The sequence below is a fragment of the Choloepus didactylus genome, chromosome 16, assembly GCF_015220235.1.
Source record: "Choloepus didactylus isolate mChoDid1 chromosome 16, mChoDid1.pri, whole genome shotgun sequence".
NCBI lineage: Eukaryota > Metazoa > Chordata > Mammalia > Pilosa > Megalonychidae > Choloepus > Choloepus didactylus.
Genome location: NC_051322.1, coordinates 17,554,529 through 17,578,020, shown reverse-complemented (window position 1 = coordinate 17,578,020; position 23,492 = coordinate 17,554,529). Strand labels below are relative to the sequence as shown.

General features: G+C 37.4%; 1 protein-coding gene across 1 annotated transcript in view; it reads left to right on the top strand.

Annotated features, from left to right (window-relative positions):
* The window catches only part of PHLPP1 (PH domain and leucine rich repeat protein phosphatase 1), a 268,488-nt gene that overhangs the window by 218,135 nt on the left and 26,861 nt on the right, over positions 1–23,492 (top strand). Inside the window, exons 10-11 of the mRNA XM_037806377.1 lie at positions 3,270–3,425; positions 20,560–20,760. Coding sequence (XP_037662305.1) covers positions 3,270–3,425; positions 20,560–20,760 — 357 coding nt within the window. The remainder of the gene's footprint in view (positions 1–3,269; positions 3,426–20,559; positions 20,761–23,492) is intronic.

Genomic DNA, 23,492 nt, shown 5'->3' with positions numbered 1-23,492 from the left:
TTTTATTTCATAAATTTCATTTTAGTGGAAAGATTTGTAAAATATACATGTGATGATCGCCTGTATCCATAGATGCAGACACGTAACTTATTTTCAAGTGGGCTGATTGTGGCACAAAATATTATTGGGCTGTTAATGACTATGCCATGCAGTTAATAACCAAAAGAGGAGCTTGTCTCAACACTAACTGCAGAACTTTCTGTAATGATGGAAATATTCTAACCTGCACTGTCCAGTATGGTATCCACTAGCCACATCAAGCTACTGAGCCCTTGGAATGTGACTGAGGAACTGAATTGCTAATTATAATTTAATTTAAATTAATTTAAATTTAAATAGCCCCTTGTGGCTAATGGCTGCCATATTGGGCAGTACAGGTCTAGCTATTTCCACTGTTCTCAGCCAAGCATTGAATAGCGATGTATTATCACTGTTTCTCTGTTTTCTTGTAAAGAACAAGAATCATAAAGTATACATGCTTGGTAAGCCTGGTGAATGTGTTAGCATTGTGTTGTCTAATAGGTAGCCACTAACCACCTGTGGTTATTGAGCACTTGAAACATGATTAGAACTAATTGAGAAGTGCTGTAAATGTAAAATATATGCCAGATGCAAAATATCTCATTAGTAGTCTTTTATATTAGTTACATGTGGAATTAGTATTTTGGATATATTGGGCCAAATGTATTATAAAAATTAATTCACCAGTTTCTTTTTTTTTTTTAATGTAGCTACTAGAGCATTTCAAATTTCATATGTGACTTACATTACATTTCCATTGAATAACACTGTGTTAGATTTAACATTCATACAAGAAATCTGAGTTACCTTTTCAATTTCTGGCAGACTCAGTTAATTTTATTTTGTTCCTCAGCCATACTTTACACCTATAAATTCAATCATCCGTTTGAAAATGCTTTCTGCCCTGGAGTATTATGTTGACTGATTAAGCATTTAGGTGACCCAGTGCAGCCCATCAACCATTGTCAGAGAAAAGACTTGGGTAATGTGCCTGTGGATAGCATGTCGTGGTGTGTGTGTGTGTGCTCATCCCTTTCAGAAGAGAAGCAGCAACAATGAAAGCAGGCTTCTACTAATTGGGAAAAAAATTATTGTAAAGGGGGTTTTACGACATCTTTCTTCCTATTTTCTGTCTATTCTTTCCTCTCCTTTCCTACCCACTCCTGACCTAATAGGATACTTTTTCATTGAAGTTCTTATTATCAAGACCAATTCAAGCAAAATGGAGCATGTTGAACTCATGCCATCTTGTATAAAGCTTTTGTACCACAAATAGCATATTGAGAGGGTACCTGAGGCACAATCCAACAGCACATTAGAGTCTAAGGTCTCTGTTCACTGTAAGCTACAACAAAGATACAATGTATACATAAACAAACAAACATACAGGATGATCGGTATCTTATCTGATTTTCCGCAAAGTTGATTTATTGTAGAGATACTTTATTTATACAGGCTTTTGGGGGATCTAAACAAATGCTTATTCAAGCAAATCCCAAGTGCTCTTGTTAAAAAGTTTAAAGTGTATTTGCGTGTGTGTATTTTAACATGTGAGATAAAAACAGTATATATTGTTTCATGGTATTGTTTAATTGTAAACTTTGTATCATCCATATCATTGATATAATATTCAGGCAGGACAGTGATTCATTAGCATTTGATTTAATATCTAAGCTTTGCTTATCTAAGGAAGGTATGTAAAGGGCTTGACAAAACAGAAATGATATTTAGAAGTGGATATGTATAAAAAAGGAACGAAGGTATTTTAAAGCTTTTATAGTATCCAAAAGAAACTAAATCCAATAATAAGCATTTAATACTCATTCTGGTACTGATAAAATCTACATTTTTATTTGGAAAATCAACATCAGGATGCTGTCACCTGTCTTTCAGTTATCCATGTATTAAAGAATAAAGAATATACATATAAGTGAACATAATAGAAAATCCCATACTCCCCTCTACTTATTCTAACTTGAGCTCCAGACCCTGTAAGATAGTAAAATTGGTGAACTTGATCCTGATTTATTGGGTTGAATGACTGTTACAGAGAGACTGTGCCCCCTGTGATAACTATGACTGAACGTTCTGGGTCATCTGTGTTGTTGCATTGATAATTAAACCTGCACAGTTAGGCATTTCAGATATCTTTAATAGTTGCTTTGATATTGCAGTGTTGAGACAGATTGCTGTCATTTTTGTAATCAGAATATAGTTTTGATATTTAAAGAGAATAAAGTTATAGCTGTAATGAATAGTAATTTTAAGAATTTTGAACATCAGGGAGTGAGGTCAGGATGGTGGAAAACTGGAGGTGGATGAAGTCTTAATCTTTGACAGCAGTGTAAATGGATTCTTATTCCACAGTGACCTTGATGCAAATTAAAATCACACTTTCCCACAGCTCCAGGTTTTCTGTGTTGGAACTCAGGGCTTGTTTTATTCTCTACAAGTGTTGGAGAAGTTTGAAATGGTCATAATGCAGATTTTCATTAGATTAATAAGTATTCATCATTTGTTATATTTCTGATAACCATAAAAGAAACATATCCAAGCTTCCAAACAGCTCTTTAAGGTTCAAAAAAAAATAATGGACTGAATGCATTCTATTCTCTTCAGGAGGGAGTCTCTACTTTGGCCTAGGATTACACTGAAGAGAAAACTTGTACAGACTTAGGGAAGTGAGGAGAGGGGGGGAAATGATTATGATTGTGAAATGCAACTGGAGAAAATATAGCCTTTTCTTAGTTGGCTTTTTTCTTTAAAGTTTAATTGGGTAAACGATTCCTTTATTTAATGTTGACCCTGTAGGTAATGACTGTTCAGCTGTGTTTATTTAGACTGTATTGTGGGTGAAACACCCAGTATTTCAGAGCACTACATGACACAAGGTTACCTTGGAGAAGCATGCAACCTTTTAAAGCTTGCCTTGTGCATCTAACAATCAAGATTCGATTGTTCTCTTCAATGAAACTTTTTTACTCTTTCACTAAGGAGCTTCTTTGGTCAGTATCACTTTTCATGGTTTCTTCCACCCTCATTTTTTTTTAAGTATGGAAAATATTGAAATATGAATAGCTCCAAGTTTGAGCATCTGTTTAAATGAACTTGCAGTTGCTTTGAACGAATTTAAGATTTGGAGAGGAGATAATTTTAGGTATTCTCCTACTTTTAATCATTTTTTAACCTCTACCCTAAATTAGATCTAAGTAAGTTGCCTTTTGTCTTTTGTCCCTTTCTTTGTACAGCTTGTTTTGTAATAGTAGTCTCCGGAAACTACTGGCAGGACACAACCAGCTAACAAGGCTTCCTGAAAGGCTAGAAAGAACATCAGTGGAGGTCTTGGATGTGCAACACAACCAGCTCCTTGAACTCCCTTCAAACCTTCTGATGAAGGCTGATAGGTAAAGCAATCTGTTTGTTTTGTTTATTCATCTGTATTTATAAAATACCGCCTCTTCAGCATCCTTGTCTTATATGGTTTGGCACCATTTGTGTGAACTTCCTCATTATCTGTCTATCCGAGATTTATGAAGAAAATTATTTTCCCAGCCCTTTCTCCATGCGTTTTGTAGGGAATGGAGACAGGGGTGTTCTTTAGATTATTAATTTCACTGCTTTCTGGAGATCAGTAGTAGGCTAAGTTGTGCATAGGCACATATTGTGGGGGTGTAGGTATGAAACAAGAATGAGAAATGTACTCTTGTGTTATACTCTAGTCAAAATTGTACAGGCCACTCCACATTTAGCTTAAATATTTTGAAGTTCTCTGTTTCTGCTTTCACATATTGTGACGTTTTGTAACAGAGACACATTTTCCTAGAGTTTGCTTAGTTGTTTTGTTTTGTTTTTGATTTTACAATTGTTCTTACCTTTACCACAGTGTTTACCCTCACATTTTAAAATAAATTATTATCCTTTGAACGTAATTTTTCAAAATATTTGTAACTGGCTTCGCTAAGTGTTCAGTGAAGTTGTTTTGATTTGGGAGATGGGGGAGCTTCGTTTAACACTAAGTGAATTTCTGTTTTCTGTGAAATGTTGCCACATGCAGAATTTCCTTTAAAGAAAGCTTTAAGTAACTATGGCTGTTAACACAAACTTTGGAACATCTTGTTTGATTCAGAACCCAGATTATGCCTGTGTTCATACTAAAATCCTTTGTAACCTGGTGGTCTGAATGCTTTTGACCTCTGCTAATGTTTATTTTCAGCTAGTGACTTTTAGAGATGACACGAAGAATCTAACTTTTAGCATACCTTATTATGAACATTAAACAGTTAAATTTAATTATGTCCTTCTAGAAGGGAAGAGAAGGAAATAACAACGGATCTTTTTACCTTAGAAAAATTAATTTTTACATGTTTTGCATGTTTCAGCCTGTTACCAGTTTTCATGGGTGAAGTAGCAATCTAAGAACTCTGACTCTCCTAAGTGATTTGGATTCCCCACCACATGTTCCCAAGCCCCTGTTTTTGCTTCTTTCACAATACTTATCACCCACTTTATTGTACTTTCTTGTTTACTCAGCTCTCTGTACCATTAGATTATAAACCCCATGGGAACACTGACTGTCTTAATTACAGTTTATCCTCAATATTATGCATCGTGTCTGGGATAAAGCAGGGAGTTCAACTAATATTTGTTTAATGAGCGATAGAAAATTTAATTTATTTTGAATATTATCCTTACCTGTGCCTTATTTTTTTCTCCTCTCCTTTGCTATTTTTTTGTTTTTTAATCCTTTTTTCTCAAGATATAACTTATATTCAGTAGAGTGTACAACTCTTAAGTGTAGTTGCTGAGTGAATTCTTACATATGTATATACACATGCAACTATTACCCAGATCAAGATATAGAACATTCCTAGTACTCTCTTCTTTTTCTTTTTATTGTTTTCTTCTTTTAAAAAAACTATCTTAATGTATTCATGTTAGTTACAAAATGAATCTCTGCTGAAACAAATACAGAGAAATGGAATTGTGAGAAAGTGGGGTTTTGTGCTTGATTACTCCTGCTACAACAGTCCTCTGACAAAAAAAAAGAGCAGTGCTTCAAGTCATTTAAATCGTTGTTCTTGCCTTTGTGTTCATATCAAAACACAATGGTCTAGCATACAGGTAGCTCCAGACATGTAATTTTTGTTTTTGTGGAAACTATAATTTGATTTCATCTCCTGTTGAGATTCATAAGTTACATTGTAACTTGTTTTTTCTTTCATAAGGCAAAATTGGGGTGCAGTTTTGTAATGAGAATCCTCTCATCTCCCTGGAGGCCTACACTGAATCTATAGAAACAAATTGAGAAGTGGATTCAGGTTTTAAGAGTCTTTGAGTGAGATAAAGCCATTTCTGTCTGGTGCTCTATTAACAGCCCCAGTCCCTGGCCAACTGTGATAAGTTCATGGATAATGGAGTAAGTGAATAGTGTTGGAACTCTCCAGTAGATTATAATCATTCTTACTCTTTATTCTTTTCTGAGAATTTGGTTTTAAAAGGACAACTCTGTATGTTGGTCTTTCTCTAGAGCCAATCAGTAAGTACTCATCGAGTATCTGTGGTGCCATGGGAGATGTGGACAAATATCCTGAGGGAGCTTACAGATTAGTTAAGGAGGCTGCATTTTCATGTTTAGAGACAAGGATTTGAAAGGGCAAGTCTAATTTTACATTGCTCCACAGGTGATTCTTACAGTCCCCAGGACTAAGAACCACTGCATAACTGCTGATTTGGGCATCTTAGGCGATCACCCTACATCTCAGTTTTTCCAATTTTCATATTTTGAACAGTTTCCAAATGGAGTCTGCAAGTCAGAAAAGGGAAGAGTGTGTGAACTGGAATATTTCTAGTAATGTAACATGGAAAAATTAGGACCTGAATTGAGTCACTGACAGAAGACATTGCTATTATAGAAAACAGTATAAACTAAGCTAATGGCGTAAGCTGAAGGCATTTGGGCAAAAATTACCACAGTCCAAACAGACCCTGCCTACCTGGAACGACTGCATTTGGGAAAACTGGGACTGCTGTGGGGGATTAGCCAGCTTCTGTAGGTCTTGGGAGGGAGGGATAGGGCCGTGCTTAAAGTATTTCTGGCACCGGAGAGTTCTGGACTAAGTGGTTGGGTGAATTAAAAGGAGCAAGCATCCTGCTTTATGAGAGAGAAGCAAATGACCAAAAAAGGCTTCAAATAAGAAACTTTTCCAAGAAGACATATTTCAGTGCCTCAGTTTTCCAACCAATATAATCGCTACAACTCCAGCATAATATAGCAACTGATCTTTATTAGTCATGACTCTGGGTCAGAAAGAAAAGTAAAGGAGTTTGGTTATCTCGGGCAGATAGGATTATAAGGGAGTGGGGGAGAAGTTATTAGCTCTTTTTTAAACCACTTTCTTATATTAGTTCACTTGTTAGAGGACCAAAAAAAAAAAATCATTTTTTAATGATTCCCATCAAAATATTTACTGCTTCTGAAAGAGTTAACGCTGCTGCCTATCCTCTTTCTAAAACCTAAATAATGAAGGTTTAACCTACAACTCCCCAACTTAAAAAAAAATTCATGAATTTTTTTATTGAGGCATAATTTACATTCAAGAAAATGTACAGATCTTGTGTATTTGGTTTGATGAGTTCTGTGGGAAGGAATAAACTATTATAGACAGTTGGGAGTAAGTCAACCCAGAAAACATTAAATTTAAGATAATAAGAGTTTTTAGGTGACAGTCTTCTTGTATGTGGTTTCAGTTGTGATTTGTGTTAATTCACATGGCTCAGTACAGCAAACTTACTATTAATTACCTAATAAGGTTAAGACACTATACTAAGTTTTGATGGGGATTTAAAAATGGCTAAATATAGGTATTACCCTTAAGAACCTTACAATCTAATGCAGAGTTTTAAATAATTATGCAAATAACTGTAGTAAAAAGTAGGTTTGAGATTTAAAAGGAGAAGGAAGATGATGAAGTTGGTTTGGCATGATTTAAGCTCATGATATGAAGAACAAAACTTTGTTGTATCATACATGGCTGTGTATTTGGCAAATAGCTTCAGGCATTAATGAAACTTGGCTTTAATTTTCCTTCCATCCAGTCTGTGCCCCATAATACATATCTTAAAAAATAGATTACTGCTCCTCTTTCCTTATTTCTTTTTGTGATAATATATTATTGTTACTTCTTTTTTGTTTGCTTATATAACTGAAGAAAGTGCCTGAATAAAAGTCTTCATAAGTTAAAAAAAATGGTTCAGTTCATGCTTTAAGTGGAAGTTGTGCTTTGAACCTTAGAGAGCTTGATCAGTAAAACATGCATTATTGGACACAGAGCAAAAGACCAAACTTGGATGGTCTTTCTGGGAAGTTTTTCTTTAGCTCTGAATCTTGCTTGCTCAAGTAGATTTGATGTGATCTCATGGTCTTGATTGCATGATACTGTCTGTTAAATATTACAATTTTAGCTTGGCATATAATAGTCTGCTTTACCTGGCAGGAGGAAGATATTTTGTAACCAAATAATAGTGAGGAATCTATTTTAAATTAGATGACTTTTAATAATATCTTCATCTTCCTCTGAAAAATTTAGACCAATTTTATTAAAATTCTTTAAACTTGAACCAGCAATTTCAGCCTATATATTTACTCTCCATATTCATCTTTGAGTTTTGTTTATTTTAACTTGCTTTTCACCAGCAGCTCAAAGACTATAGACAGATGTGAAATATGATGAGCCATATGTCACTGAGAAGTTATCTGTGATTTTATTCTGTTGGGTGAACTGGAAAATATCCCAATCTGGATCTTACTGGCCTGGTTCTCTTATCTTACTGCTTTTTGCTTAGAGGTGAGGATTTTCTTGTGGAAACCTATGAAAGAGTTTCATATAGTCGGTTTTCATCAACAGATGGGCAGGGGTGGGGAGTAGATAGTGGCCACGGATCACCAGAGTTCACAAAAAAAACTGTCCAAGGTACTGCCCTCCCTCCCTCCCTTCCTAAAGCTTGGCCCGTGCTGCCTCCCTGCCCACCCAGCATCTGCACTCTCACTGATACCTGGATATCTTTTTCTAATCAAGTCAGTCTAATTAACAAAGCCAAAATGGGTCCTTTAACAGAGACTTATAGATTGCTGTTGTGGGTGGACATTAAGGTCTGGTATTTTCAGGAGTGGGAGTTAGGGGAGTATATGTGCAAATGAAGTAAGTACATGCTAATTGCTCGTTTTGTATTTATTAAATATCACTAGAGTATTAGTCACTTTACAGATCATAAGTTTTAATGACTCAGACAGAATATGTTTAAATATCACGGGGATAAAAGGGAACAGAGAATTTGGGAGAGCGTGATCAACTGACCATGACACCTGGTACTTCTTGGCAAAAACAGCTGTTTCTGTCATTTTAAAGAGCTAAGATGCCTACACTTTGTTTTACAGTGAAGAGAGATATCTAGTAAAGTTGCAATGTTTTGAGAGCCATAACAGAATAAACAGTGTTTCTCAATGTGTGTCTTCAGAATTCCCTGAATTCCTTTTAAAGATGCTGAATCCTGGCATTCTCTCAGATCTGCTGGCTTCAACTAGAGAGGTAGAGCCTGGGATCTTATGTTTAACTAGCTCCCTGTGACTCCATTGCAGATGATCAATGGAGCATACTGAAAACTAAAGGTGACCACAGGTGCTACTGCTGAAACAAATAGATTTATATGAAGGAAGAATTTAAATGCAAAAGATGACTGTGAGTCTAGTGATATTTCTGGATACCAGATACATCCTATCTATGCTTTTTAAAGTGTAGTGTTTCTCAAATGTTTTCAGGTAGTGTTCTTAACCAAAATCTACTGGGGAGCTTTTCAAAACTACAGAAAGACACTATGGGGTTTGGAACACCATGAAGAGGAAGAGAACTCTGATCCTTTTCTCTCTTATAGAGATCTCTCAGTCCTGGTAGATCCCAACACAGACAAATAAAAATCCGTTATTATATCTGGACTTTGCTATGCTGACAGAAGAGGACATCACTGAACGAGGTTTCTTGTGAAACAGCCCGACACCCCAAAAAGAAATAGGAGAGCCGTGAACAAATCTGTACTGATTTGTTATCCCCCAAAATGAAGGACAAAAACCCCACACATCCACTATGGAATGCCCCCCCACCCCACCCAGCTGCCACCACCCCACCCAGCCGCCACCACCACCACCACCACCACACAAACACACAAAAATGATATATCTTGAAGCCAGAGAAAACTATGGACAACACTCCGAGAAAAATTAAATATGCTCAAATAGGCATTTGGGGATATATATAAAAAAAGCAAAATTAGAGAAACTAATGGAAAAAAAGAAGGAATTCAGAAGACTTGAATGAATTTGGGAAATGGAAGAGGAAGACAATTATCTCAGAAATGAGTACGTTACAAGGTGGGGAGAATAGGTTCCAATAAAAATGAAATAAATAATTAAAAGATTTAGAGAGAAAGTAATGGAAATGGAAGACAGGCCACAAAGGAATGATATTTGTGTTATGAATTACTGAGAAGGACAATACAATGAAACAGAACTGATATTTAAAATTATAATCGAAGGAATTTTTACAGAAACAAACAAAAGGTCTTAATGTACATACCGAAAGGGGATTCTTGGCACCTGGGAAATCAACCCAGAACTTTGAGACATGTTGAAGTAGAACTATTAGATTTCAGAAATAAAACTCTCCAGGGCCTCCGGGATAAAAGATCAAATAATTTTAAAAAGGAAACAATTAAAGTGTTATCAGACTTTGCAAAAGCATTATACAAAGCAAGTTAATAATGAAAGTGTGACCCAAGATTTTTATATCAAGACAAGCTTTCCTTTATTATCTAAATTACAGAAGATAGTGTTAAACTTTCAAGCAGCAAAACCACCAGCAACAAAAGAAAAAATAAATTGGACTTCATCAAAATTAAAAACTTGTGCTTTGAAGGACACTATAAAGAAAGGGAAAAAGCCCACAGGATGGAGAAAAATATTTACAAATCATAAAACACAGAAAGGTCTTGAAAGAACTCCTGAAACTCAACAATAAAAAAGACAGATAGGAAACTGGTGAATTGGTGTTGCTGTGGCGGCCACACAGGCCAAGGACCTCAGCAGTAAACAATGATAAGACTGAAAGGGGCCAGGGATCTGAAGTGTCTGCAAATGAGGTTCTGGCCTTGAGAGTAACAGATTCAGAGAGAGTGTTTTTAAAAGCTTATAGAGGAAGGAAGAAGATGGCAGCATAGAGAGGAGTGGAAGTTAGTTAGTCCCCCTGGAACAACTAATAAACAACCAGGAACAACTAATAAATAATCTGGAGTAATTGCTGGGGGACAGTCATGACTGTCCACACGTCATATACCAACCTGGATTGGGAGGAATGCCCAAAATCGCAGCATAAAATCTCTAAGTAAAAACTGTGGACTCAAGCCGAGAGCCCCCTCCCCCACGGCAGCCTGAACTGCCAAGCCTCACTGTGCTAGAGAGCAGCACTCTCCCAGCAAGCGAATATAGCTCAGCCCAGCTCCAACTCGGGTTTCAATTAACAAATGTTGACTGCTCAATACAAGCTACAAATACCCAACAAGCAGACAGAGGCTTTTGGTGATGACTGACCTTGGGGTGCCCAGAGGACCGGGTGCTATCTCTGGCCGATGGATAAAACTGAGGATGCTGGCATAAGGACAGATATACTGATCAATGGAATCGAATTGAGTATTCAGAAGTAGACCCTCACATCTATGGACAACTGATCTTTGATAAGGCAGTAAAGCCGAAGCAACTGGGAAAGAGCAGCCTGTTCAATAAATGGTGTTTGGAGAACTGGATATCCATTTCCAAAAGAATGAAAGAGGATGTCCATCTCACACCTTATACCAAAATTAACTCAAAGTGGATCAAAGACCTAAACATTAGCACCAAGACCATAAAACTCTTAGAAGAAAATGTAGGGCAATATCTTAAAGATCTTGTGAAAGGAGGTGGTTTCTTAGACCTCACACCCAAGGCACGAGCAACCAAAGAACAAACAGACAAATGGGATCTCCTCAAAATTAAACACTTTTCTACATCAAAGGACTTTGTCAGAAAAGTAAAAAGGCAACCTACACAATGGGAGATGATATTTGGAAACCACATATCAGATAAGGGTTTAATATCCCGAATATATAAAGGAATCCTGCATCTCAATAACAGAAAGACGAACAATCCAATTAAAAAATGGGCAAAAGACATGAACAGACATTTTTCTGAAGAGGAAATACAAATGGCTCAAAAGCATATGAAAAAATGCTCAACTTCACTGGCTATTAAGGAAATGCAAATCAAAACCACAATGAGATATCATCTCACACTTACCAGAATGGCCATTATCCAAAAAACAGAAAGTGACAAGTGCTGGAGAGGATGTGGAGAAAGAGGCACACTTATTCATTGTTGGTGGGAATGTAGAATGGTGCAACCACTCTGGAAGATAGTGTGGAGGTTCCTCAGGAAGCTAAATATAGATTTGCCATATGACCCAGCTATTCCATTGCTAGGTATATACTCAGAGGAACTGAAACTTAAGACACAAACAGACATTTGTAAACCAGTGTTTATTGCAGCATTATTCACAATTGCCAAGAGATGGAAACAGCCCAAATGTCCATCAAAGGATGAGTGGATAAACAAACTGTGGTATATACACATGATGGAATATTGTGCAGCTGTAAGACAGAACAAAGACATGGATCATGTAATAATGTGGATGAACCTTGAGGACATTATGTTGAGTGAAGTTAGCCAGAAACAAAAGGACAGATTCTGTATGGTCTCACTAATATGAACAGACATTAATGAACAAACTTTGGGAGTTAAAAGCTGACAACACAGGCGACCAGGAGATAGAAAGAGGGCAGAGATCAGCCATTTGATGCTGAAGGACTACAGAATGTTTAGGATTGATTGCATAGATCCAGAAATAGATAGCATAATACTGTGTGATGGTAGCACGGTATTGTAAGTACACTGAACAAAGATGTCTGTGAGTAAAGCTGAAAGAGGTGGGATAGGAGAATGTATGACACCAGAGGTAAAGATAGATGATAAAGACTGGGACTGTATAACGTGGCAAAAACTGGAGTGGCCAATGACTGTTACTAAATATACAAATATAAAAATGTTTTGCATGTGGGAAAGCAAATGAATGTCAACCATGTAGAAATTTGAAAAAGTGATGGTATTCAGGAAAAAACATAATCAAAGCAAACTGGAGTTTATGGTCAACAGTGACATTGTAATATACCTCCATTAAATGTAACAAAGGCAATACGCCAATGCTAAATGTATATGAGAAGGGGATATAGGGGAGTAATATGGGATTCTTGGTAGTGGTGTTATTTGCTGTCCTTAGTAGTATATTGTATTGTATGACATGTTATTTTTCTTTTTATCATTTTTTCTTATTGCTAAAAAAAAAACAAAACAATTTTTCTTGTAGTAATCAGTATGTTCAAATGCTGATTGTGGTGATAAATGTACAACTTTATGATGATACCATGAACAACTGATTGTACACTGTGGATAAATGTATGGTATGTGAACATAACTCTATAAAATTGTAGGAAAATATATATATAGGAGTGTAAGTGTTGGAGAAAATATGGTGAGAGGGATGATGCCTCACCAATATGGACTAACTACAATGTGTAAACTCAGAATTGAATCTTAGAACATAGCCTAACGTGGACACAATAATTGTAACAGGCCCTAGATTGTAAGCTCTTACAGCAGTTAACTCTATCCCTGAATTGTAAGACCTATCTCTAAACTTTGAGATGCTGATCCCCTAGCATATGTTGTCACAAACATTGGGACTGGCGGTTTGATGTGCCGAGCCCTCGAGCATGGGACTTGCCCTTATGAAGCTCATTACCACAAAGGAGAGTCTAAAGTTGTATGTAATGGTGCCTAAGAGTCTTCCCCTGAGTACCTCTTTGTTGCTCAGATGTGGCCCTCTCTCTCTTTAACTGAGCCATCTCGACAGGTGAACTCGCTGCCCTCCCCCCTACGTGGGACCCGACTCCCAGGGGTGTAAATCTCCCTGGCAACGCAGAGTATGACTCCCGGGAATGAATGTGGACCCGGCATCGTGGGACTGAGAGTATCTTCTTGACCAAAAGGGGGATGCAAAATGAGACGAAATAGTTTCAGTGGCTGAGAGATTCCAAATGGAGTCGAGAGGTCACTCTGGTGGACATTCTTATGCACTATATAGATAACACCTCTTAGGCTTTAATGTATTGGAATAGCTTTAAGTAAATAGCTGAGACTGCCAAACTCCAACCCAGCAGTCTGCACTCCTGAAGACAATTATATAATAATGTAGATTACAAGGGGTGACAGTGTGATTGTGAAGACCTTGTGGATCACACCCCCTTTATCTAGTGTATGGATGAGTGGAGGAATCGGGATAAAAACTAAAGGACAAATGGGGTGGGATGGGGGGATGATTTGGGTGTTCTTTTTTCACTTTTATTTTTTATTCTTGTTCTGGTTCTTTCTGATGTAAGGAAAATGTTCAGAGATAGATTGTGGTGATGAACGCATAACTATGTTATCATACTGTGGACAGTGGATTGTATATCATGGATGATTGTATGGTGTGTGAATGTATTTCAATAAAACTGAATTTAAAAAAACAAACAAACAAACAAACAAAGAACTGAGGGTGGCCATGCAGACTGGCCCTGAAGGAGATCTTTCTGTCCCTTTTTTGGCTCAGTGGAGAAAGCCTCAGCCATTTTCAGTTCTCAGACCTCTGACCTGGACGAGGGTAGAGATAGCAGAGTCAGAGAGACTACTCAAATGCAAATGGTATCTCCCTAGGAAGTGTATCTTCCCTAAGAAGAAAGAGGTGGTGCCCAGCTTTACTACCCACCTTTCTTTTAGAACCAGAGCCCAGAGCCTGGGGGAAAACAGCCATGGGCCACACCTCCTTACACCAGTCTGGAGTGACAGGCTGACAGGCGCCACCTGTTAGGCAGAAAAGCACAGCAGCTTGAGGCCTCACAGGGTGTGTCAATCTTCTAAGACACACCCTCAGGGAAACCTGATACTATTGCTTCCTTCTGAGACCTGAGCCCGTTCTGGTCTGGGAAAACCTGATTGGAGTAACCAAGGAAACCAGATGCCTAGACAACAGAAAACTACAACCTACACTGAGAAAAACAAAGTTATGGCCCAGTCAGTGGAACAAACTTTCAACTGAGATACAGGAATTGAAACAACTAATGCTAAATCAATTTAAAAAGTTTAGGGAAGATATGGCAAAAGAGACGAAGAGTATAATGAAAGCATTGGGCAAACATAAGATAGAAATCAAAAGTTTGAAAAAACTAGCAGAATCTATGGAAATGAAAGGCACAACACAAGAGATGCAAGACACAATGGAGATATACAACAGCAGATCTCAAGAGGCAGAAGAAAACACTCAGGAATTGGAGAACAAGACACCTGAAAGCCTACGCACAAAAGAACAGATAGAGAAAAGAATGGAAAAGTATGAGCAATGTCTCTGGCAACCGAATGGCTCATATGAAACACAGGAGTGTACATGTCATGGATGTCCCAGAAGGAGAAGAGAAGGGAAAAGGGGCAGAAGCAATGATAGAGGAAATAATCAATGAAAATTTCCCATCTCTTATGGAAGACATAAAATTACAGATCCAAGAAACACTGTGTACCCCAAACAGAATAGATCTGAATAGGCCTACGCCAAGACACTTAATAATCAGATTATTAACGTCAAAGATAAAGAGAGAATCCTGGAAGCAGCAAGAGAAAAGCAATCCATCACATACAAAGGAAGCTTGATAAGACTATGTGTGGATTTCTCAATGGAAATCATGGAGGCAAGAAGGAAGTGGTGTGATACATTTAAGATACTGAAAGAGAAAAACCACCAACCAAGAATCCTATATCCAGCAAAACTGTCCGTCAAATATGAGGGAGAGCTTAAAATATTCTCTGACAAACAATGACAGAGTTTGTGAACAAGATACCTGCTCTACAGAAAAACTAAAGGGAACACTACAGACAGATAGGAAAAGACAGGAGTGAGAGATTTGGAACACAGTTTTGAGAGATGGTAGCACAGCAATGTAAGTACACTGAACAAAGATGACTGTGAGCATGGTTGACAGAGGAAGTTTAGGAGCACATGGGACACTAAAAGGAAAGAGGAAAGATAAAGACTGGGACTGTATAACTCGGTGAAACCTAGGGTGCTCAACGATTATGATAAAAGGTACAAATATGTTTTTACATGAGAGAACAAATGAATGTCAACATTGCAAGGTGTTAAAAATAAGGTGGAATTGGGGTGAAAATACAGTCAATGCAAACTGTGATGAGAAACAGGATATATGCAAAGTCTTAAAATATCTCCCCACAAGATGTTTAATTACAAAAAAAAATTAACTTTACAGTGAAGAAACTTGACAGGCATTAAATTAACCAAGTCATCAAAGTTAATATTGCCAATAATAAGACATGTTCTCATCATGTATCTCCTGATGTGATGCAGTGAGGAGGGCACGTTATCACTTCTTTGATGACCATCACTTAAAAAATTACATGGGATAGAAAACGTTGGTGTGATTACAGAGAATAAGGTTGAGTGTTGTTTTATGAAACTTCTGTTTCAGTTACACATGTATATGTTGCATGTGTACTAGGTGACTGTATAAAATGTATTGTGCACTCTCAGTTACTATAATAAAAAGTTTGAAAGGTCCTGCTTTAAAAACTGTCAGCCTTATGAAGACTAAATTGTCAAAAGTGTTATAGTGTAAAGAAAAAAATAAGCAATTAGAGTGTTTTGTTTGACATATCTGGAACATTTGGGGGATGGAAATCCGAGGGTTGACTAAAGTAGAAGAGTTTAGCTGAACTTAGATAGTCTTAACATTGCATTTTTTAATAGAATACAAGTCCCTGTAGTGATCTATAGGAAAATTATTTGAATGAAGAACGTCTGCTGTGTCTACAAATAGGTAAATCTACAGTGGTACCAAATCCAGTGCTTTGTTTCAAGGAAAGAATTTGACTGAAAATTTAATGGTATGCTGGAAATTACTAAAAAGCAAACAAACAAAAACAAGCAAAAAGTAAAACCTAAATGAGCCAGAGCAGATGGGCAGAATGTGCCAAGGAAGAAAAGAGCAATTGCTCGAGAAGCAGGAAGTGGCTTTTTCTCACTGCTGTTGTGGGCAATTTTCCAGATGCTTTAGGGCAATGACCATATGTATGTGTCTTTTCTCTACAGTTTTTGCACTTTCTGCAAAGCTTTTCAAGTTGAGTACTGTGCTGTTTGTTAAACTTGTTTAAGAATTCAGTTTGACATTCTGTGCTCTTGTGATTGTCACGCTCCCTACACTGGTACCCTGCTTAACCTCCAGCTTTTGGGGGGAAACAAATGTCCTCACGAAAATATTTTTATTATTATAATTTTTTGACACTAGAATTTTGGAGAGCTGTGTCAGAGACTAGTGAACTCTTGAGATTGAAGAGCTCTGTGGTTTATTTCTGGCTCTACCACTAATTACTGTTTAACCATTGCCCAAGTAATTTAAATTTCCTCAGCTTCAGTTTCTGTCCTCTGGAAAACATGAGAGGGGTATTTCTGGGATAATGTGAAGATCAAAGAAGGTAAAGAGTAGGAACAGAGAATAGGAAAGAACTGTGGTCTCTACAAATACTTTACAAGTGAAAAGAAAGCAGTGATAGGAGGTTACTTGTTTATCTCTAATTAGTAGAAGATTGCGTAGTGAAAAGGGTTATATGGATGAAACATTTCTTGGCACATTAAACAGTTTTTATGTAGTTACTGCAAAAATCTGTAAGGGAGAAGCTTGAGAATAGCTATCATATCATATTGAATTGAAACCAAATTCACTGCTTTTAGGAATACATCTTTTTTAGGGGACTGAAAACAGAGGGTAGGGTTATGCAGTCTTTACTGAATAAAACTGTTATCCATATGGGAGAAATTTTGCAAAATTAAAGTAGTTGTTCATTCCAGTGAAAATATGCCACCTAGAGCATTAAATCAATTTAATTGGTCTCTTGCTGAAACCTGTTGGGGGAAGAGTGTTTTGTTTTGTTTTTTTCTTAAGAGAATGGGTATTGAATTTACTTTTTCTAAGATCATTATAATCAGAAATCTTTTTAGTCCAATTTGCTCTTTGGCCATTAACTAGCATGATGATTAAAGGTAGGCATTATTCTGTTCAAATGAAGTTCTTTGGAACCGGCCCGTATCATTTTAACTGCCATAGTTTCTTTTCCTGAGGGGGTAGGATGCAGGTTTTTGCTTCCCTTTATTTCTCAGTAAAGGTGTATAGCACCTTAAGGTCAGGCAAGTTTCAACAAAGTGCAAGCACGAATCTTATTGGAGATGACATTCTTCCCTTCAGATGCTGAGAAGGATTTTAAAGTCCTTTTTGCAGCTTTCTAGAAGAGCAACTTGCCAATTTTTTTTCCTTTCAAAACAAAGTTCCCTATTGTTCCACCCAGATCTTGAAGGGCTTGGGTCGACACAGCCCTAAGACCAAAGAACATGCCAGGCACAGCGTGAGACAGGGTTTATTGGGACTTAACAAACAGGAGAGGGTCCTTCCTATGGCGGCCAGCCGGAAAATGGAAGTCAGCGCTCCACAAAGAGTGGGGGATGCAAAGGGACAGTTTCTAAGGGTTTAGGACAAAGACATTCCATAGGGTGTGAGAACAGAGTTTTAGCAGGGTCTTGTGACACAGGGGTCTGGAGGTTTGTTTTCAACAGTGATCGGGGAGGGGAGTTTCAATGCTTTGCTTACCATACCATCTGTACACACTTTCTTTCCTGAGGAGGTCTGATGACCTTCAACTTCTGTGCCGGTCACACAGGCTGCTACGTGCTGTGGGGCCTCATTCCCCATTAGGGTGGGGGAGCCTGGGACCTGGGTCCCCACACCTCTTTCTGGTCTAAAACCATGTAAACATTCATGAATTCATTCTCTTGTCTTTCCTTTCTTTTCATGTGTCTATAATTATATATTTCCTAAAGAATTATATTTTAATGATATAATCAGATGGTTTCCAGCCAACCCTAGTCCATGATGTTTTAGGTCATTAAGATGTAAAAATAATTCTGTATTTAAGAAGTTCTTAACTAGCATGTTATTAATGTCATGTGCTATAAATAAGACCTAAAGAGAGTGAGGAGGCCTCTTAGTATAGGTTTGCCTAGGAAGCCTTGCTGAGAAAGTGGTGTTTCACTTACCAGTGGAAAGAACAAAAGGAGAAAACATGCCTTCCAGGCAGGGGGAGTAAATAGCAAATCCCAAAACTCAAAAGTCAGAAAGGACTTCATGAATTTACAGAACAAAGAAGAGGACAGGACGCCTGGAGGGTGGTGGGAAGGGTGGGGTGTGGTCCGGCAAACAGCAGTGGGCAGAGCCAATCCCCAGACCCTGATAGGATCAAGGAAGCTGAGAGTTCATGCTAAGGACAGCACAAGCCATGGGTTCTGAGCAGGGCTGTGACATGATCTAAACATGCACCCTCCAGTGGGCTTGCCCTACATGCTCTGTGACTCTGAGCTAGACATTAACCTATCTAGGCCATGTTCCACAAAAATTTTAAAAATAAAAAAAAAGAAACAGACTCGTAAAAATACTTTTAAAGAACTATAATGCTGAAACGGGTTTCCTTCCTAGTTCAAAACTGCTTCAGAAACTGAGTGAATGACCTTTATTTTCTTCTCTGTAGTGCACATGACGGTAATTTCCCATGACTATTTATGGTCTGTACAGCCCTTCTCTAACTTCCTTTCTTTTTTTTTTAATGTCAATGGAATACGTGTTTCTTTAATGGAAAATGTTCTATTTTGGAGAAGCAGCTTTTCCTCAGATAAGTAGTGTGTGTGTGTGTGTGTGTTTGGAGGGGGCAGGATTGGGGAGTGTTAAATTAGTGGATGGAGAGTTTGGAATGACAGTCCTGGTGATCACTCCAAAATGTGAAGCCTTCTTTTTGTCCAATATTAAAAATAACCGATCCTGATATCCATCTTCTTCCTTTTTAAGGAGGATTTTCTTTTTTTTTTTTTTAATAGCAAAATGTGGCAGAATAGCCCTGAATCTAATGCTTTCACACCTGGGTTGTTTTGAAATGTAAGAACAGTGTTGGTTCATAACAGAGTCCACCCAGGTGAGGAGGCAGGACAGACTTGGCCTTACTAAGTAGGGAAGGGGGGTCCTGTGGGCTGAGCACCCCATTTTCCTGTTGCTGCAGCTTCACAAGTGGTGATTGATCCACTATGAAGCGGGGGGTCCTCTGCCTCTGCCCCTCGTCCCAGTGCCTGTCCTGCCTTCCCTCTTCTCGGGAATGATTCAGAACCTGATCACAGCACGTTTCTGTTTCAGTTCTCCAACTCTGCATTTTGCATTTATCTGTGTTTCACAATAATTGTGGAAGGATTATATAGCGTTTGGCAATTTCAGTTTTCTTGAGTGTAAAAATGTACTTTACAGTTCATCCATTGTTCAGTCTATCATGTTGAAACCATCGTAGCGTGTGTGTCTTTTTTTTTCTTTTATGTAGTTATTGTCAGAGTATAATGTGAAAACAGAAAAGTGGCCATCATGAGTGTACCACTTGAGAATTTTCTTAAAGTGAAATACGCTCATGCAAACAGCACCTGATCAAGAAACAGAATGCTGTTGGAACCACAGGGCTGCACACTGCCTAGGCACTGCCCCTGCCACCCACCCCGACCCCCTGAGAGTAATTACTACCCTGACTTCTATTACCATAGGGTAGTTTTATCTGTTTTTGAACTTTATGAATATGGAATCTTCTTGTATCCAGCTTCTTTCACTCAACATTGTATTTGTGAGACTCATTCTATGGTCACATGTAGTTGTAGTTCTTCATTCTCATTCCTATATAGTTTTCCATTATTTAAATACAAAGCAAATTATCTCTTGTTGCTGTGAATGTATGTCTGTCAAAAGTAGTTTGGACATCCTGAGTGAAAAGGGCAGTGATTTTGGGATTTAGTTGCATTATAACCTAATGCCCAATTATTTTATTACTTCAAGAAAAGCAAAAACATTTTATAAAAGCAAATAGGCAATTGTTTTTCTTTTTCTTAAGTCAGAATATTAAATTTGCTTTATTGCTCCTTTTTATTCCCCACCAGCTATAGAATCAATCACTTACTCCCACCTTTGTGTTCTCATAAAAATTGATGTGTATCTCTTTATATTTATCACATATAGATAGTTATTAAGTTTATCATAGATGGTAGGTCTGGTATCCCTATGATTGCTAAATTTGAGCTCCTTGCCTCAAACTCTAGCTTTTAATTCATGTTTCTAAACCCAGCTTCTAATCTAGTATGCCTGGTATCAATCAAAAAACATGTAGATTTGTTGAGGATTCTGAACTGGAGCTCTGGTTTATCAACAGGATTTTATTGCATTTTGTCATTGTAGCCTGAGATTCCTGAATGCATCTGCGAACAAACTAGAAACCCTTCCTCCAGCCACACTTTCTGAAGAGACGAACAGCAACTTACAAGAGTTGTATTTGACAAATAACAACCTCACAGATAAATGTGTGCCCTTGTTAACAGGACATCCCCACCTGAAGATTCTTCACATGGCCTATAACCGACTTCAGAGTTTTCCAGCAAGGTAAAGAAGGATTGTAAAGTGGCGTTTTTAATTGCATTTCCAAAAATGTGTTTGTCAGTGCAGAGGGGAAAGGAGAAAGCTAAATTGTCTACTTCCCAGGTAGCATAAAGCTTGTTCCTCCCTCATTTGTATTCACAGTTGTCTTTTATGTTAGCCATGTTCAGCATTCCCCTAAAGAGAAGTGTATTCGTTTTTCTAATATGAATGTACCCAAGACCCAATCACTAAAATGTTCTTATGTTTTTTAAATAAGATGTTATGTAATGGGTATAATTTTTCTTGTGTTTCTTTTTAACCAGTCAAATTAATTAAAAACAAAAACATTAACCTAATTTGGTGTGTGGGGATTAGATTATAAATTCATACCTTAATGCTTCTTAATTAACTACCAGCTTTTGTACACACACGGAATCAAAAGCAGTGGTGGTGTATGCAACCATAGAAACTACGCGATGTTACAAATAATTTATGGTTCTTAGAAGATCCATTTTTAATTCCATTTTAATTTTAGTTTCCAATTTTCGGTAGCGGTGGCATTGTCTCTGGCTTTGATTGAGTCTACAGAGTAAGCATGCCATGAAGAATTTACTCCACTTCCATTTCATTGGCATTTACCCAGCTAACAAGTTAGGGCTTGGAACACACACCCACACATCAAAGAAGCAAACACTAACCCTTCTGGTATTATGCTGGTAACTGCAACTCAGAATTGAGGCCAAATCAAAACACTGGCACAGCCTCTCTCTGCCACCAGCCTGTTTAAACCCTTGCTGGAGGAGGGGGGCCCAGTTATGCATTCATTTAAGATACTGCTCTGTTTTTTATAATATATATTTATTTTTATTTTATTTTTCCCTCATTTGATGTTAATGGTTAAACTTTTTATTTACTTCTATGTACTTAAGGGATGGGGAGATAATAGTTTTGGAAGAAAACGTGGTAATTACATAAAATTAATATATCTAGAAGGGTTCGTCGTCCTGTTTCAGATGGTGAATGCCTAATCCTGCAAAAGAAATGACCATCAGCTCTGATTCAGAGGATATATCCTTCTTCCCCCAGTGACTCCTGCCTCTGTAATCACCCTAAGTGCAAAGAAGTTTTTAATGGACCTAGTAAAAATCTATCTTGCTGTAGTTTCCATCTCTTTTCAGGGAGGTGTGATATGGCCCAGTAGCTCCCCTACAAGACTCTGAGCTCCTTAAGGGTCAGGACTGTGACTTACTCGTCTTTTTAACCTCATGTCTCACACGAGGTCTGGCCTATGATTGACACTTACCAAATAGTTACTGAATTCATGACACACTCCAGCGATCAAGTCATTCATTCTTTGTTGCCTTCCTTCTATGTTGAGAGATGTAAACGTCTTTAACTTTTCCTTCTTGTGCCTGATTTTTATTCTTTTAATCATTTTTAGTGCCCCTTTACCATATTTCTTTCAAAATATAATGAGAGCATATTATTCATATTATTCTTAAGATAATTTTCTTAGAAATATGGGCTATCATAGATGGATGATTTTACAGTCTTTGCATATAATGTTTATAGTATATCCTGATATGTTGGCTACTTCTTATATTAAACGATCTGATTTCATAAGGCAAAAACTTAATTTTCATTGTATCTTATGCACATTTATTTTCAGGGTTATTAGATGACCTTTACATTTGAGGGGTGACAAAGCAGTCGGGGTTTTTTGCAGACTTTTTAAAGGTTTATTGCAATGAAATTATAACGAGGAGAAAAGTACCAATAATCGTACACTAAATGATTTGGGTTACAAATATGCGTTACAACCCCTGGGAATCTTGGACTTCCTGGAGTCCAGAATCACCAATAGTAGAAAGAGAATCAGAGGAGTGGGTAGATGCTGTTAGAATAATTGCAGAGATGGAGGGCTTGGGTGTTTTCCTCTAAACTTACAGAGAATGAAATAAGCCCTAACTCTGGAATTTTTATTTGATTACTGAAATTTTTGCATGATAGGTTAAGATTGAACAATAAAAGACATTCAGAAATGAAAGTGTTAAATTACATTAGAACATGTATTAACGTTAAGGTCAAAGAGATTCCTTCTGTGTAGATGTTTAACAAGAGTTGAGAGACATTTCTTTTGGGGCTCTTTGAATTCAGGCACTGCCAGGTGGCCGCGGGCTGATTTGATGATCTTTCAAACATACCCTCTGCCCCTCACCACCGCCCTGTAATTGTGAATGATGTCAGAGGAATTTGGGGAGTGCGGTTTTAGGAGAAAGCATATATTAATTGAAACTATAGCCTTATTCTCTATATCTCCTTGAGTTTTCAGTGCCAGTACAAAGAAATCATACTCTCAGGTGAGCTCTTTCAAAGCAGTTATGTTGGTTTGTTGCTGGCTTTTGACCTGGTTGAGTAGGATTTTCACTGGAGTTGAGATTTAGCTACATAGTAAAGGGATGGTTGCTGCAGTGACTTAATTTACACACAGATTTTATGAGGAAAATGACCTGCATTTTTCTTCTTGTGACCAATTTGAAGAGTTGAAGTGAATAGTTTTTGTTTTTTAATAGAAAAGGTCTTAAAATACTTTGACACTTCTAAATAATACTGAAAAAATCATTTTTTTAAATGACTATCACAGGTGAGTCTTAAAAAATCTTTAAAGTAATGTCATAGTAAACCCCCTTTTCATTCTCTTATATATTATTTTTTTAAATTGCATTATTATTTTATGACCCCCTCCCCCAATGGAT